General features: G+C 37.1%; 2 protein-coding genes across 2 annotated transcripts; both read right to left on the minus strand.

Moving 5' to 3' along the window:
• Window positions 1-5,181: 5,181 nt before the first annotated feature.
• LOC109856967 (zinc finger X-chromosomal protein-like) lies at window positions 5,182-6,992 on the minus strand. Its single transcript, XM_020432761.1, has 2 exons — window positions 6,842-6,992; window positions 5,182-5,456 (listed from the first exon to the last, which is right to left on the minus strand). Exons 1-2 carry the CDS (start codon window positions 6,990-6,992, stop codon window positions 5,182-5,184), a joined length of 426 nt encoding a protein of 141 aa, XP_020288350.1.
• Window positions 6,755-14,554, minus strand: LOC109856969 (zinc finger protein 629-like). The gene is made up of 4 exons (XM_020432762.1): window positions 14,359-14,554; window positions 13,060-13,293; window positions 11,194-11,556; window positions 6,755-7,985 (listed from the first exon to the last, which is right to left on the minus strand). Exons 1-4 carry the CDS (start codon window positions 14,552-14,554, stop codon window positions 7,684-7,686), a joined length of 1,095 nt encoding a protein of 364 aa, XP_020288351.1. The 3' UTR covers window positions 6,755-7,683.
• Between the last annotated feature and the right edge of the window lie 184 nt (window positions 14,555-14,738).

The following is a 14,738-nucleotide window of genomic DNA, read 5'->3' on the forward strand; positions in this document are numbered from 1 at the left end:
TATTTCTCTATAACATGTAAGTAAATATATATCACGAACAAAAATAATTAAAAAAATTATGTTACTGTAAACAGTAATTTATATAACAAATAAAACTATCTCTGTATTGTCATCGTGAAGTTGCAACGATATTAAAAGCTTCTTGATATTATCTGGAAATATTTACACGACAATTTTGCACGAAAATCAGTAAACCGGACTTCGCCGACTTTATGTACAAGAAGAACCCGGGAGATTGTTCCAAACAATTTTTACATCAAGACTCGTAACGTGATATGAAATATTTCAAATAGTGTACTGAAATTAGAGATTTTGTCCGAAATCGTAAACGTTGAACGCAGTAGCGCCGTGCACTTGGAAGTTCACGTCGACGTCAGCGGGCACCTCAAAGACCTGCTGATGGCCGCCGTATTGCTGGTTCTGCTTCAGAACGTGCTGATGCCGCGCCAGTATGTGCTTCGTCAGACTGTCCTTATACCTAGTTCTGTGCTGACAGAAGGAGCACTTGAACTTGGGTTCGATTCCGCACTCGAACATGTGATGACGCTTCAAGTGGTGCTTGTGCTTATACGCTTTGCCGCAGGTATTGCAGGTATGCTTATACGTTATATTCTGAATGTCTGAAACAGAAAAAAAATTCATTGTCAATTAGTGCGGCTCGATTTTGTCGTTTTTCGGAACAACGTGGCAGCTCCGTCGCTTCCGGGAGCGATTTTGGATGAAAGGGAAAATCTCCGGATTGTTTTTTTTTTTTTTTGCGACATTTCTCTCATTTCTTGCGGTTAACACCTCATTTATCTCTTATATGCTCTTAGTGCAACGATGAATTTGGTATAATATAAAATATGTAAGCCAGTGATGTCAACAGAAATATAAAACGATAAATTGTCAGTTAACAAAACAATTAAAAAAATAAAAAATTCCACATTCGTTCACAGACCATATTACATTCCACTTTGCTGAATTGAATCTCACTTACCTTTTCGTGACTGTTAATCGATAAGTGACAATATCGTCTCAATCGTCGACTTAGACTACGTGTTATTTACGAATAGAACGAAGATGGAAACGAAGAAAACAAAGGGATTCGAAAAGAGAACTGATGGAATCGCACAACGAGTTTCATGTGATGGACTTGGAATAAATAGCAGATTTTATTAGACTTGTGTTTTTTTTTCAAGCAGCAATCGAAATTTATCTTAGATCTAAGTGACAGAGTCGAATGTCTCTCTACCTTGCAGCTAATCTTGAAATTGTATAAATAAAATCTTACACAGGTCGTAAGTGTTTCGGACAAGAAACGCGCTCGATTTACTTCATTCAGATCGACGATATAACTAAGAGAGAAATACATGAAATATTCTCATATTCTAGACACATAGCTTTAGAATACATTCACTTCTTAGAATTCACAAAATAATGAAAAGAGTGAAGAATCGGTCTCGTAGAATTTTTTTTCCCGTGAAGATTCGAATGGGTAACGATTCGTTACGTCGACGGACTCGCTAAAAGATCGACAACGTTACGCAACAGGCCAAAAAAAAATTCGTACTTTCACGAATCTCGACGTGTGGATCTGTGAAGAAAGGAGCGGGATATCCTCGTGACAACAGTGTTCTGTTTAGCGTGCTTCATCATGTGAACTTGAAGATACGACCTGTAGGTAGCTCTGTACGGGCAGACGGTGCACTGATGCATCGGTTGCTTGCCGCATTCGTTTATCACGTGCCGCTTCAGATTCTTCAGCTGATGATAACGGCGGTCGCAGTTATTGCAGGCGAAACCACCCTGACCGCGACTCCGGCGCAGTTTCAGTCCTTGCCGGGTTACGTAATAGCACATCTTTGTGTTATCTGTAATCACGGAGAACAGTTTATTAATATCGGAAGAAGCTCGCCCGATTGCTCGGTGATTGAAAGAACGGATTCGTTAATCTTCCGATAGATCCGAACATCCTTTCTCGCGAAAACGGACGAGGTCTTTCGAAGCAAATAAAATAACCAAAGATGTGAAAAAAGACGAAAAACATTGTGTTTTGAACTACTAGATCACAGATTACTAACGTGACCGAATAACCAGCCGTATCTAACGTACAAAACATTGTACACATGAAGAGTGCCGAATGAGAGCATGCAGACACGATTGTACGTAATATTATCAAATGTGTATCTGTCTCTCTCTTTGGACCTCAGGGAATCCTTGAAATAAACGTGACATTCGATTCATTTGCATCGCACATTTTGCTCGCTTTAATCTATAATTGTTTTTAATTTATTTAATTTATAATTGTTCGTCAACAATTTGCTCGTCATCGTCTCTTCAAAAAAAAACCTGAGAAGAGCCTATACAAGCTATTGCTAGAGAGCAATGTAATAATTTTTTATTCTGATGCTGCAACACAAATGTCTATTTTTCTAATGTATTTAGTTCCCGCACACAATTTTTGATCGCTTCAATTTTTTTTTAACACACTTTTTATTCATATGTTTATTTATATTGCGCAACATTCCTCCACACTTTCGTGTTTTATTCGTCAAAAATAACGCAATCTCTCAAAATATGTACAGTAACATGTTGCACACAGCACCTATAATAACGACGATACGTACATAGCGCGATGAAACAATGAAATATACGTATAATATTTTTATTGTGATGTGTTAAGTTTTACATACAGAAAATAGTTGAAGGAAGAGTACAGAAAGAAAAGAAAAGAGAGCGCGGAACACCGAGCAGAACGCGCACACTGACAGGCGAGGCGTCAAACTGTAAAACCTACCTAAGGATCTAAATCTAGCAAGAAAAAGATGCAATTCATAAACAAAACCTGGCAAAGAAAAAAAAATAAAATAAAAAAAAATAAGTTAAATAAAAACAATAAGATATACGCACGCGCGAACGTCTGTGTGTATACATCGTCACCCGTTTCTACGTTCATATGAATTTCCACAAACACTCGGGTGATGTATACTTGCACACAAAATACATTTGTACAGAATCGATGGATTGATTAAAAACTGACGATCTTTCTCTCGTCGATAAGAATTGGTTAAAAAAGCCGAGACAGAAAACGAAACGACAGAGAACATTTGTTGAACCGAAGCGACGCGCGCGCTACAGATAAGAACTCGGATACCGAAGCAGCAGATCCCGGTGTACGTGCATGACGTGCTTCTGTATGTCGGCTCTGTACTTGCTGCAGCGATGGCAATAAGGACACTTGTGCTGCGGCGCCTTGCCGCACTCAATAATGAGGTGCCGGCGCAGGGATCTCCTGATCTTGTAGCATCGGTTGCAACGAGGACACCGGAAGCCCTCCTTCGTTAACTCGACCCGCCGGAAGTCTTGCTCGTCCTGCTGCCGGGTAATCGTCGCAAAGTCGATCTCTTCCGCGATATCTCCCAAACGCCACTCTGAAAGGATTTACATGCCCGTTAGATGCGGGAATTCGTTCGTGCAATTATCGCCGTGTTAAATCGCAAACGTCGTTACTTGCCGAGACATCCATATTGTCGATGTTTCCTCTGAGATTTGACGCAACAAAATAAAACAATTTATCTCTCAGACCTCCGATAAAAAATACAGGCGTATTATAGTGACACAAAAGAAAAAACAAGCACATCGCACACGCAATCCTGACAAGATGATTCAAATGAACGAGATTTAAGTAGGTAATTAAATGGAAACAAATATTTTTGTCTACATGAGCTACAGCGTTACGTAATGTACAAGATACTACAAGATGACAATTAAAGTAAAACGTGAAATGCAGTTAACGTGGTTTTCTAAAAGATTGTTCATCGAGAAGAAACGGATGACAATTTTTTTTTTATTGACGTAAATAGATGTATATTTGCTATAATACTGTGTGTTCACACGCAGCTCACACATTGGTTGTTACATTTTACAACGAACATACAGTATAAAGTATATATTACTATTCATGTAAGCGTGCAATGTTTCTACGCCTTTTTTATTGTCGAACGTGCTGTGAAAATGGAGTATAATGTACTGCGTGTATATATGTATACACTGATGTTTTTTTATCGTCGAGTGTGTAATTTGACGCACGTCATCGCTACGTTCGTCGATAAACCTAAGTTTTAACAAGTAACACAGGCATTTTTTGTGCGATCGGAATTTTCTTATCACGGATATTTTAATATAAAAAACATTCTATACGTACTGACTCAGTGTTGTTTCATAGCTCACACTTTGGCATTTAAATCTTCGGTTTTTGTGTTGTAAAAGAGAGCGGAAAATATTAAGTGAAAAAATTTGTTCGTTCACTTTGCAGGTTTTTTTTTTGAGTATTAAATGTGAAACAGCGCTTTTCACACATCGCATTGTTTAACAATATATTTCTACCTATTCGCTATATCGGAAGATGTCGCAATTATGTGTGTTACAAAATGCAAATATGTATAAACGTCACACACACAAGGTTGATCACCGAGATTTGTTCATCCTACACCCATGGAATGTCGTTGACGCGTGTGAAAATTATCAATGCTTATAAAAATATAGACTATTAGTGCGTGTCATCGAAAAATAAACTCGCTCGTCAGCGATACTCTCATGGAATCTTACTTTTGTTTGCGAGGAGAAAGGTAGGATGATACTGTGAAGAAAACAGCGTATGTGTCTATGTGCCTGGCAGTTAGTTGGAAACATGTAACACGTTGAGAAACACAAGTTGAGATGTAGATAGATCACTAGATAATTCAGAATCGCGTATCAAATGATCACGTAAAGTTTGTGCGTGATATTTAAGACCTGTACAATATTGAAACACTATTAAATGCAATAAAACAATATGAGAGAAGTAAGGCAATATTATTTTATATATGTTACACATATTAAAAAAAATATATAGTATAATATATATGTATATATGTAATATATATAATGTAACTATATATACACAATTATATTGTGTATTGCCGTATATTATACAATTATGTATTTAGTTTAACGTAAACATAAACAAACAACGTAATATAAGTACTATGTTTTTGGAATACTGTGCAATTAGTATATTTCTCATACACAAACGTATTTGATCGAAAACACATATAGAAAACAAATATTCTCGTTCCTCACGAGTTAAACAGCGTTAAATTCTGAATTATCATCGAAATATAACGTAGTTAAAAATATTCATCAACTTTATGTGAAAATTTAATTTCTGGCATCCATCGAAGACGACTTGACGTTAGACGCGGCGTACAAGTCAGCGGCGTTCAGGAGCTTCATGTGCCTGCCGTTCAAATGGGTGTTCAGGCTTGATTTGTGCTTCGTCTTGTACGGACACAGAGGACAGTGAAATTTTGGTTCCACGCCACACTCGTGTTTCAGATGTCGCGCCAGACTGGAGTAGTAGTTGTAGATCTTACCGCAGTTCTTGCAGGGATAAGTCACCCTCTGACAGTTCAGGTAATTCACCGCGTGCGTATCTGAAAAACAGAACCATAGAGGAACGACTGGTTAGTAAAAATTGCACGTGAACACACGATGGTTCTTCCTCGTGAATGTTCGTGCATAGCGTGCGGATAGAGGAAGATGACAGACCCTTCGACGATGTCTAGAATCTATAGCTGGGTCTGGCTCGTCTAAAAAAAATTCTCGTTTAGACGCGTCCGGGAAAAATGCACATTTTGGTTGCAAACGGGACTATCCTTTCTGCACAATTTTCACAAAGCGTATTTTGTTTTTCGCAGGAGAGAAATGCGTTTCATGCCAAAAAATCTTATATAATAGATTTGAAAATTACATGTTATTCTTCAATTGCACCACAGTTAGTTCTTTTTCTCAAGTTATATGTACAGCGAAAAAATTGCCAATGAAAAAAAAAAAAAACAATCTGTTGCAAAAGAAGAATATAGTTAGTGATTAATATAAATTCGATACTTAACACGATAAGTAAGTTCACTTTAGTCCTTCGTACACACAGCATTGTTCCGAATAGCAGCATTTGTGTGACGTCCTGACAAGTAACGATTAAAAACTTAGCGAACTATGTGTATATATATACACATAAACAGTAAAATAAACAGTTTTATTTTTTATCACAATAAAATACACATCTGTAATAAAACGGTTCTCTCGTATCTCGTCGCATTAGAAATTCTTTCCGAATATATGTTTTACCACAAAGTAACGAGAATACTGCATGTTTCTCTGCAACAAAAATACACTCGTAATTATTAGTAAATTATTTTTTTGATTCGAAAATAATTTCGATTGCCAAAAAATTACTTTAAAATCACTGAAAGACATAAACCATCAAGAAGCGGAAGAATAATACAAACAGAAAAACTATTCTCACACGTAACGTAATATATATTATTATTTACCAAAAACGTTTATTTCTGCTTTATATGTGTGTAGAGAACAATTGTATCTGTGTATAATGTGTTTACATAATGTTTACATAATATCATTCTGTTATAATATCCCTAGATTACTGTAAAAATAAAGAAAATGAGAAGAGAGTAAAAACCGTTACTTTGTATAACAATATAAAGAAAGAAACATTTTATCTATCAACTTTTCTTGATATATTCTTAGGTTTTTAGTCATAATTGTTATTTTTAAAAAGAAAGAGATAGTCACTACCTCTTTCCCTTCCTATTAATAATACGCAGACCATAAGATATAAATAGCAACAATGTCAGTTTTGCATCGACATAAAATATATATACTTTAAGTATAATTAAGTATAAATAATAATAATAAATTTCTCTCTAAAGAAAAATATATCTCAATTTTTCTTAACATCTTAAAAAAACTTGTTACATTTAATTAAAAAATCACCAATTGGTGATTCCACGAACATTACCGCGAACACTAACAATCTGAGGGTATCCTTCGTTTCCTGTGTGTTTTAGTCGCGTCATATAACCGATTTTTATATATCGATGTATAACCGATTTAGGTATGGAGTATATCTGCGCGGCTTTTCTCAGGGACATTCCGGCCTCGACAGCCATGATGGCATTTTTCACGACTTCCGGCTTGTGAGACCTTCTCTGTCTCTTCTTCCGTCTTATCCCGTAAGCAGATTGTCCTGAAACACGCAAAAAGACAAATAGAGCACATCGTACTTACACGTTGCGCGTCGTGTCTCCCCGCGTGAGAAGGAGAGAAAGAAATAAAATAGTAACCAAAATATCACGGTAAAAAATAATAAAATTAGTGGGATAACATCACTTGTTTCAAAAGTTTTTGTACAAATTAAGAAATAAAGTATTTCGAAACGTATAAATGGATTTCTATCCACATATACTCAAAAACCTAATAATGTTAAAAGAACGATACATTTATTGCAATAAGACACAATCGATAACATAAAATATTCTTCTTGTATATCGTACACATTTATATTACTATATACATAAATTAATAAACTTTGCAACGTTTTGTTAATTCACAACGACAAAATCCTGCACGATTCTTATCTAAACCAGAATTTATTCCGTAAATAACAGTAGAAATCTGCACAAATGATTAAAAAACAAAAAAAAAAAAAAAACCCGCCTCGTCAAATCGAGAGTAATCCTGAGTTGAAGCTGGAGTTTCGAGACATTCGGAATGAAGTAAACGTTTTGCTTTTTATTGTAACATCGATGCGGAAACACTTATTGTTAGAGCGCGAAACGTTTCTAATGATAGATAATATATTTATATCGGGTGCAACACTGTTGTCTCGCAGGAATTAGTCCCTTCCGCATTCGCGTGAATTCTCTTTATGTGTGACTTCAGATTCCATTTGCGATTGCTCTTGTAGCTGCAGTACGGGCAACACTGCGCCTTCGTTTGGCCGCAGGATGCCTTGGTGTGCTCCACCAGATGATGCTTCCACCGATACGACTTGGAACATTTCGAACACTTGTATCTACCCGTGATGTGATCCACGTGTTTGAATCTGAACTTGCGTTCGACGTTCCTGTTGCTTATCTGATAGTTGTCCCATACGAGTGGACCTGAAACACAAGAGCCAGTTCGTCATAAACGCGTTGAAGACATTGAATGAGCAATTGCTCGAGCGTTTCTGACACACCCGATATCTGTGTTTCACTTAAAATATTTACATCTAAGCGGCATGCGATGAATATAATATCGAGATCTTTGAAACACAATTTATATCCTATATATTTAAATAAAAACTGAAGTTATTATGATATATCCGTGTTTACCAAACAATGTTTGTTATTGTTTTATAAAACAATAAATGAAAGAAGATCTCGTCCATTTGTAACATTTGAAATCCTGTTGTATAATTTGTATAAAATGTAGCGATGTAAGAACCAAAAATTACAATACAAAATCGTCATTCAAGCTGCCAATCTGACACTCGTCACAGAGAACATTCAGAGCAGAGTAAAAACTAAAACATTAGATGACGTAATCAAAGCAGATTAAAAAAATACCATGATTTAAAAATATCCGCGAGTAAAATAAAATGTAAATGTTTTCTTCTGCGTCGGTGACAAAGATTTATCCTGAAACTCGGAAAATTGGAGAGAATAATGTGAAAATGCAATATAAATTCGTGTAACCGTGTAACAAAGACGAGAGGATATAGTTCAAAGTATATTCTCGTGACTGCAAATATGTACACAGGTATTTATTTAGAAAGCAAACGAATGCGAGACATCGTTACACAAACACTTAATCGCTGCGTTGAGACGCAGCCGACCGCGCGACATGTCACTCAATCTACCGATCTACTAGGATAAAGTACATTAGCGACACATGTCTCGTAGACGGGTGGTTCATACGATGTGTGATGCATCATCTATGTCACTGTGTATGCCAAATATCAGAGTTATCATATATTACACGTAAGAGAAATTTTGCAAATTAATTTGTTATGTAACGAGCATCGATACGAGTTTCGACAGACGGAGAAGTCTGTCAATTTTCATCATAGTGTACATCGAAATTTTTCTCTCAATCCGCGATTTTGAGTCTTGAAAAAAAATTCGAAACTTGTATCTTCTTCTGCTTGCGAGGCTGTCCTGCAATGTGAGCCCGTGTGCGTATGCTTCGTTACATTTCAATCAATTCGATAATCGTTTTATTTATTTATTTTTTGTCTTCTAGATAGGAAACAATGTTGAAGTGTTTTTTAACTTTCGAATTGTTTTTTTTTTTTTTTTGATAAGTGATTAATGTGATTTATGGGACGATATGGCGCTTCGAATACCTGACGATAATTCACCTACGATCTACCATAGTATCGTTTGTTGTTGTCTCATTATTGCACGATGTTGTAAAAACAGTCCGGTAAATGAAAACTAGAATCTCGTGCGGTACAAAGCTCTAATATACCAATGTTTTTTTTGTTTTTTTATGTTTTTGTTGTGTTTTTCTTACGTTAGATGAAATCGTGTTAGAGGCCACGTACGCATGCTTAATCTCTACCGTGATTACATCGTCGCGAAACGAAATTTAAGCGCGCTTGACGCGCTTGTATTTGTATGGTATACGCTTATTTGTCAGTACGTCAATAAATGTAAGTAACTGCCATCTAAAGTCCGCTACACCACATGGCTAAGTGTAGTTGTTTGGAGTTAGCATGAATTTACAATCAAATTGCACTATACTCGAGCAGTCTATAATGCACAACAATCGACGGTACAAGGACACATTACTCTAAAACGCGTTAAAAAAACGACGACTCCATCTCTCGATCTCTTTTGAGAGAATTCGCGCACGTTCTTAAACCTATATGATGATTTGACTTCATTGGGATCATTACATAGTCTTCAATGACCGCCGTTTCTGCAAACACATTTTTTGTTTTTCTTTCGGCGGTTGTACTTACGTCTACGTTTTACGCGATCGATATCTCGTTTTAGACTCGCAGTAATACAAGATCGCGGAGTTTTCCTCCCTCCCCCACTACGTTCGTAGCAGATCACATGATTACTTTTTTGATATATAAATCGCAAATCGAAGAGGTAGCAAACACGTGATCCATTAGAACATATCGCGGGAACAACCTCGAGTGATTAAAAAAAAAACAAAAAAAAAATCCTATGATCTTTTATTACTGATTTTAAGTGGTAATCAGACTTTTCCGCCACACACTTCACGCACATATATTCTCACACACGTACACACACAAACGTATGTAGTAAAATACAAAATTGTAACAAACAATATATTGGATATTGTTTATCGCACCAAGAGTGAGCAGAAAACTTATAAATAGAAAGTTTTCTCTCTCTCGGAAGAATGACACTTTTATTTAAAAAAGTTCTCGTTCTTTACAAGAATAGCAAAAATCTTTGGTTAAAATTGGAAAATATCAAGTCTTTTTAGTTTTGCTACATCTCGACAAATACTTCAGAAAATATCGATCACTCTTGATACGATCACACTTAAAAATTGCTCTTAATTAATTAATCATAATTGCATATAATTTAACTTATATACTATCATACATTTAAGCAAAAATTTCTACAAAAATGTATATCACTTTGTTGTAAAATATATATATATATATATAAAAAAAAAAAAACAGAGTACACGTGTTATTATTAACCTCCGAAATCGAAAATGGTGTTCGTCTCAACTCCTAAGAGAAAAACTTCAGAAAAAGAAAGATACAGCCTCTGGACTAGATTTTGTTCACTCAATTTATGCGATTGCATCTACGTTGAATTACTCATGTCGAATGATTTCTTCAGAATGAAGTAAACGCGTAGCATTTCCATCCTTACGAGCTAAAAGTAAATGAAGAACGTAAATCTGCAAAAAAAAAAAATCTCACAAGTGCGAAACGGTCGCACGAGAAAAATGCGACTTAAGAGTTAAAAAAGACAATCGTAGATCGATCGCTCGCGTACAGTCTTGAACGACAGCATACAAAGTTTACGATACTTAGACCATACGTTTATTGATATGACGCGCGTCATATTAAATGACGGTTTGACATCTTATGCGTTCTTTTTTTTTTTTTTTTTGTTTTTTTGTTTCATGAAAAAGAGAATCGATACACTTCCGCGGTTTTGCGAAGCAAAATTCACTCGAATAAACGCGCTGTACAACACACACACTACACACTCGCTACTAATTGGCTTCTCGTTCTCAAACGTGACACACATCAGTTCTCTCTCTCCTATCAGATATAAGGGCATATTCGTGAGAAACTACAGAAGAACGTTTTCGCAAGAAACATACAAAGTTTATCTGACCGTCTCGAGAGGTTCGCAACGAAGCGCGCTCTTCTTTCCGCAATTAGAAGAAAGCCCTCATTGCGAAGACTTCGGGAGAACGAGGGACGTCGTCGATCACGAGATACAGGAACGTTGCACGGGCGTCTTACTTGATGTTGTGCACCGAGAGCAGGTGCTTGAGGAAACTCGCTTCGATCCGGGATCGGTACGGGCAGTACTGGCAGGAGAAATGCGTCTCGAAAGTAACCATGCCACAACCCATCTTGAGGTGCTTTCGCAGATTCGACGCCCACGAGTACATCTGGCCGCAGCGGGGACACACGTGCAGTCGCGGCCTCACGATCGGGAAGAGGGGCGCGTCTGTAAAGAGAGGTCCGTTAGAGCGCGCGATCACGGAGGCCGCGCGAGACGATCGTCATCGGGCTCCCCTCGACGCATTTCCCTCGTCGAGGTAAAAAATTTAAACAAAAAGAAAAAAAAACCAATCCCTCGCGGAACTCCCGCGTGCGTAGGGCCCAAAATTAACGTAATGTAAACGTGGTCACGTGGGATGCAAGCGTCAAATGCAACCAAAATGTGGGTGTCTATAACATCGAAGCGCATGCCTTGAAGTATAAGAGGTTTCGGAAATGGATCTTCCTCGAAAAATCATCCCCGGGACGATCCATCTCTGCGGAATCTGATGCGCTTTTCGAGCGCATCAAAAATTTTGCAAAAAATTTCTCATTTGCTTTCGCAAATGTTCTCTCGATCGCTGTGTGACAACAAGAAGAGATAAGCGAAGAAATTGTTTTGTCTTCGTCTCGAAAAGCGCTTCTTCGGTCTCGGGGAGAAACATTAACACACGTGCGACTGTTTTCTTTCTGTTTGTTTGTTTGTTTTTCTTTTTTTTTTTTTTTACGTACGTGCTTATCTTATCCGTTCTCCTGCCTTTGATTAGTTTTTCGTTGGCTACAACCTGAAACGGTTCTGAATAATTTACGAAGAGAACAAATTCAGTTGCGCGCGACAACACAACAGTGTAGGAGAGAATCGGTAAAAGATTAAACAATAATAATTGCGGCAAATGTTGTAGCGCATATGAACTTTATTTCACACAATAAAGAATAGCTGATCACCGAAGAGGAGCTAAATAAAATCGAGCATTAAGAGGCTGTTGGCAAGTATTCCGCGCTCGCTTTATCGTCTTACGCTTGCAAAATTTGAGCCTTTTCAGATTGTGCTTGAAGTAAGATGATGACAACCCCGCAGAGGATTTATCGCACGCCTTTCTGATGCAATAAGCCTCTTTCGCTCTTCTTCAGATGTGATGTACCCTGAAAACATCTTCAGACATCAGTTAACGATGATAAGATAGAAAAGGCGAAACGATAAAACACGATAGTTAACAATCGTGAAAATTTTCTTTTTTTTTTTTCAGACAATACAGAAGTTTACAAAATACCTAGAAAAAAACAAAAGATACGATGAATAAAAAAATCCAGCGAATACAAAAGTCGAATAAATTATTAGCGTTAGATGTGTTTATTAGTTTCTCTTGGAGTTACAATTTCTCACATTATCCTTGTCGTAATTTCTACTCCGTTCCGCGAAAGATGCTTGTAAAAAACATCGAGCTGCGCGTCTCTCGTCTCATCGAATAAATTATTAATATAAACCCTTTAGTATTTCAATATGTGTATTAGCTAACAAAGTCTGCGAACAATTAAGTTCCTATTGCGAATTCATAAACAATCGTCAACAATAATAATCAACAATTAAAACAATCTACTAACGTAACAATAATTGACAATTTACACAAGTCGTTCGCAAGATCAGCGGCAGTGAATCCTGAAAATGTGTTTCTGCAAACTGCTCTTGTATTTCGTACGATGTGGACAGTACGGGCAACACTTGGTCGGATCTTTGCCGCACTCGATTCTCAAGTGATTCCTCATGTTTCTCAGCCAGCGATAATTCTTGCCGCACTTCGGACACTTGAAGCTACCCGGATTTCTGTCGACGTACTTCGATCTTCGAAACGCTCCTTCTTTCGCGCTCAAACTATACGCGACTTTCTGCTGATTGGTCATCTGGGTCTGGTAACTTAACCACGCTACCATTCCTGCAAGAAGATAAAACGTGACGGTTAGTAAGTGATCACAAACAATCTCTAGAAGTGAAGACAGGCGACAAGATGACTCGTCGTGCTTACTGATCAGTTTCTTTTTCTTTTTTTTTTTCATTGTTCGTTACTCTTTTAAAAATCTCTGTTACATAAATTGTCAAATAAGTAAGGATAATCACCTGTGTGAGAAAAAGTTTTTCACGGTGCTTTTATACGTCACAGAATTGCGCCGTGTGTTCTCTCACGTTACAAACATAATATTGGATATTCATGTAGGATCGCGTTATTAATCTGCATAAGCACATAAAGAATGTTCTAGTTTCTTTATTGTGTAAAATTTGGCAAATACAGATTCACGGAACAATTGTACATTACAGGTACAGTAAAGAAAAAATAAAATAACAAAACACACGGGTGTTAAATATTGATGTTGCATCATAAATTTCACTAAAAAAGAAAAAAAACATAACATAAAATAAAACAACATTCGATACAGTTCAAATCATTTCCACTCTCGGATTATATATTACGATATATATTATCAAATGGGTGATTACGACTACTGTAAAAATTGTTTTTTAATTGCTATGCAAAAAATCTATGTACCAAAAATACGTCCAAAAATAAAATTGGAGAAAACAAATTCAATTTGATGCTTAAAATATATCTTCAACACGTAACACGAAGAAAATCATAAAAATGGCAAGTCTGTAATACGCTATACAGATTTGTCTTATTGGTAACTGTAATTTTTTTTTTTCTTTTCAAACAATATACGCCGCGGTACATACGAAATACAAAACTTCTGAAATCTAAATGCTCTTTTGTCTTACAAATCAGAAATTTCTTTCTGACTACTAATTTAACACGTCGATATTATAGCGCCTTAGTTTTGTAAAACGGAAGATTTGTAAAACAAATTTGCAATCGGATGATGATCGAAAAAAAATTTGCTCGTGAACTGAGAACTCGCGCACGTTTCCATGCTGTTCGAGCATTACGCGCTATTGGAGAAAACGTTCTTTCCGGGGTGATTGGTGCGAATATGCTGATACAAATTGCCGCGTTGCTTCGTCCTGTGCAGGCAGTACGGACACTTAAATTGCGGCTCCTTGCCGCACTCGTGTCGCGTGTGTCTCAGCAAAGTGCCGCGATGCTGATAACCCTTGCCGCACTTCTCGCAACGATACGGGAACTCGCTCCGCTGCTTGACCGTCCAGAACATCTCCTTCATCAACGGCATATTCGCGGACTGCATCATCGGGAAGAGAAAGCTCGGCACGTGCGGGTGTTTCGGCAAAATCATACGCGGTCTTGACGATCCTAGAAGGTAGAGGAAGAAAAAACAGGGCGCGTTAGTTGCGGAAAAAGATGCGTCTCTGATTAATGTGTGTGTACACGAAGATACAAGTAAAAAACGACGGCAATGTCGAGCACCTTTT

Source organism: Pseudomyrmex gracilis, unplaced genomic scaffold (assembly GCF_002006095.1).
Source record: "Pseudomyrmex gracilis isolate BER0280 unplaced genomic scaffold, ASM200609v1 scaffold_138, whole genome shotgun sequence".
NCBI lineage: Eukaryota > Metazoa > Arthropoda > Insecta > Hymenoptera > Formicidae > Pseudomyrmex > Pseudomyrmex gracilis.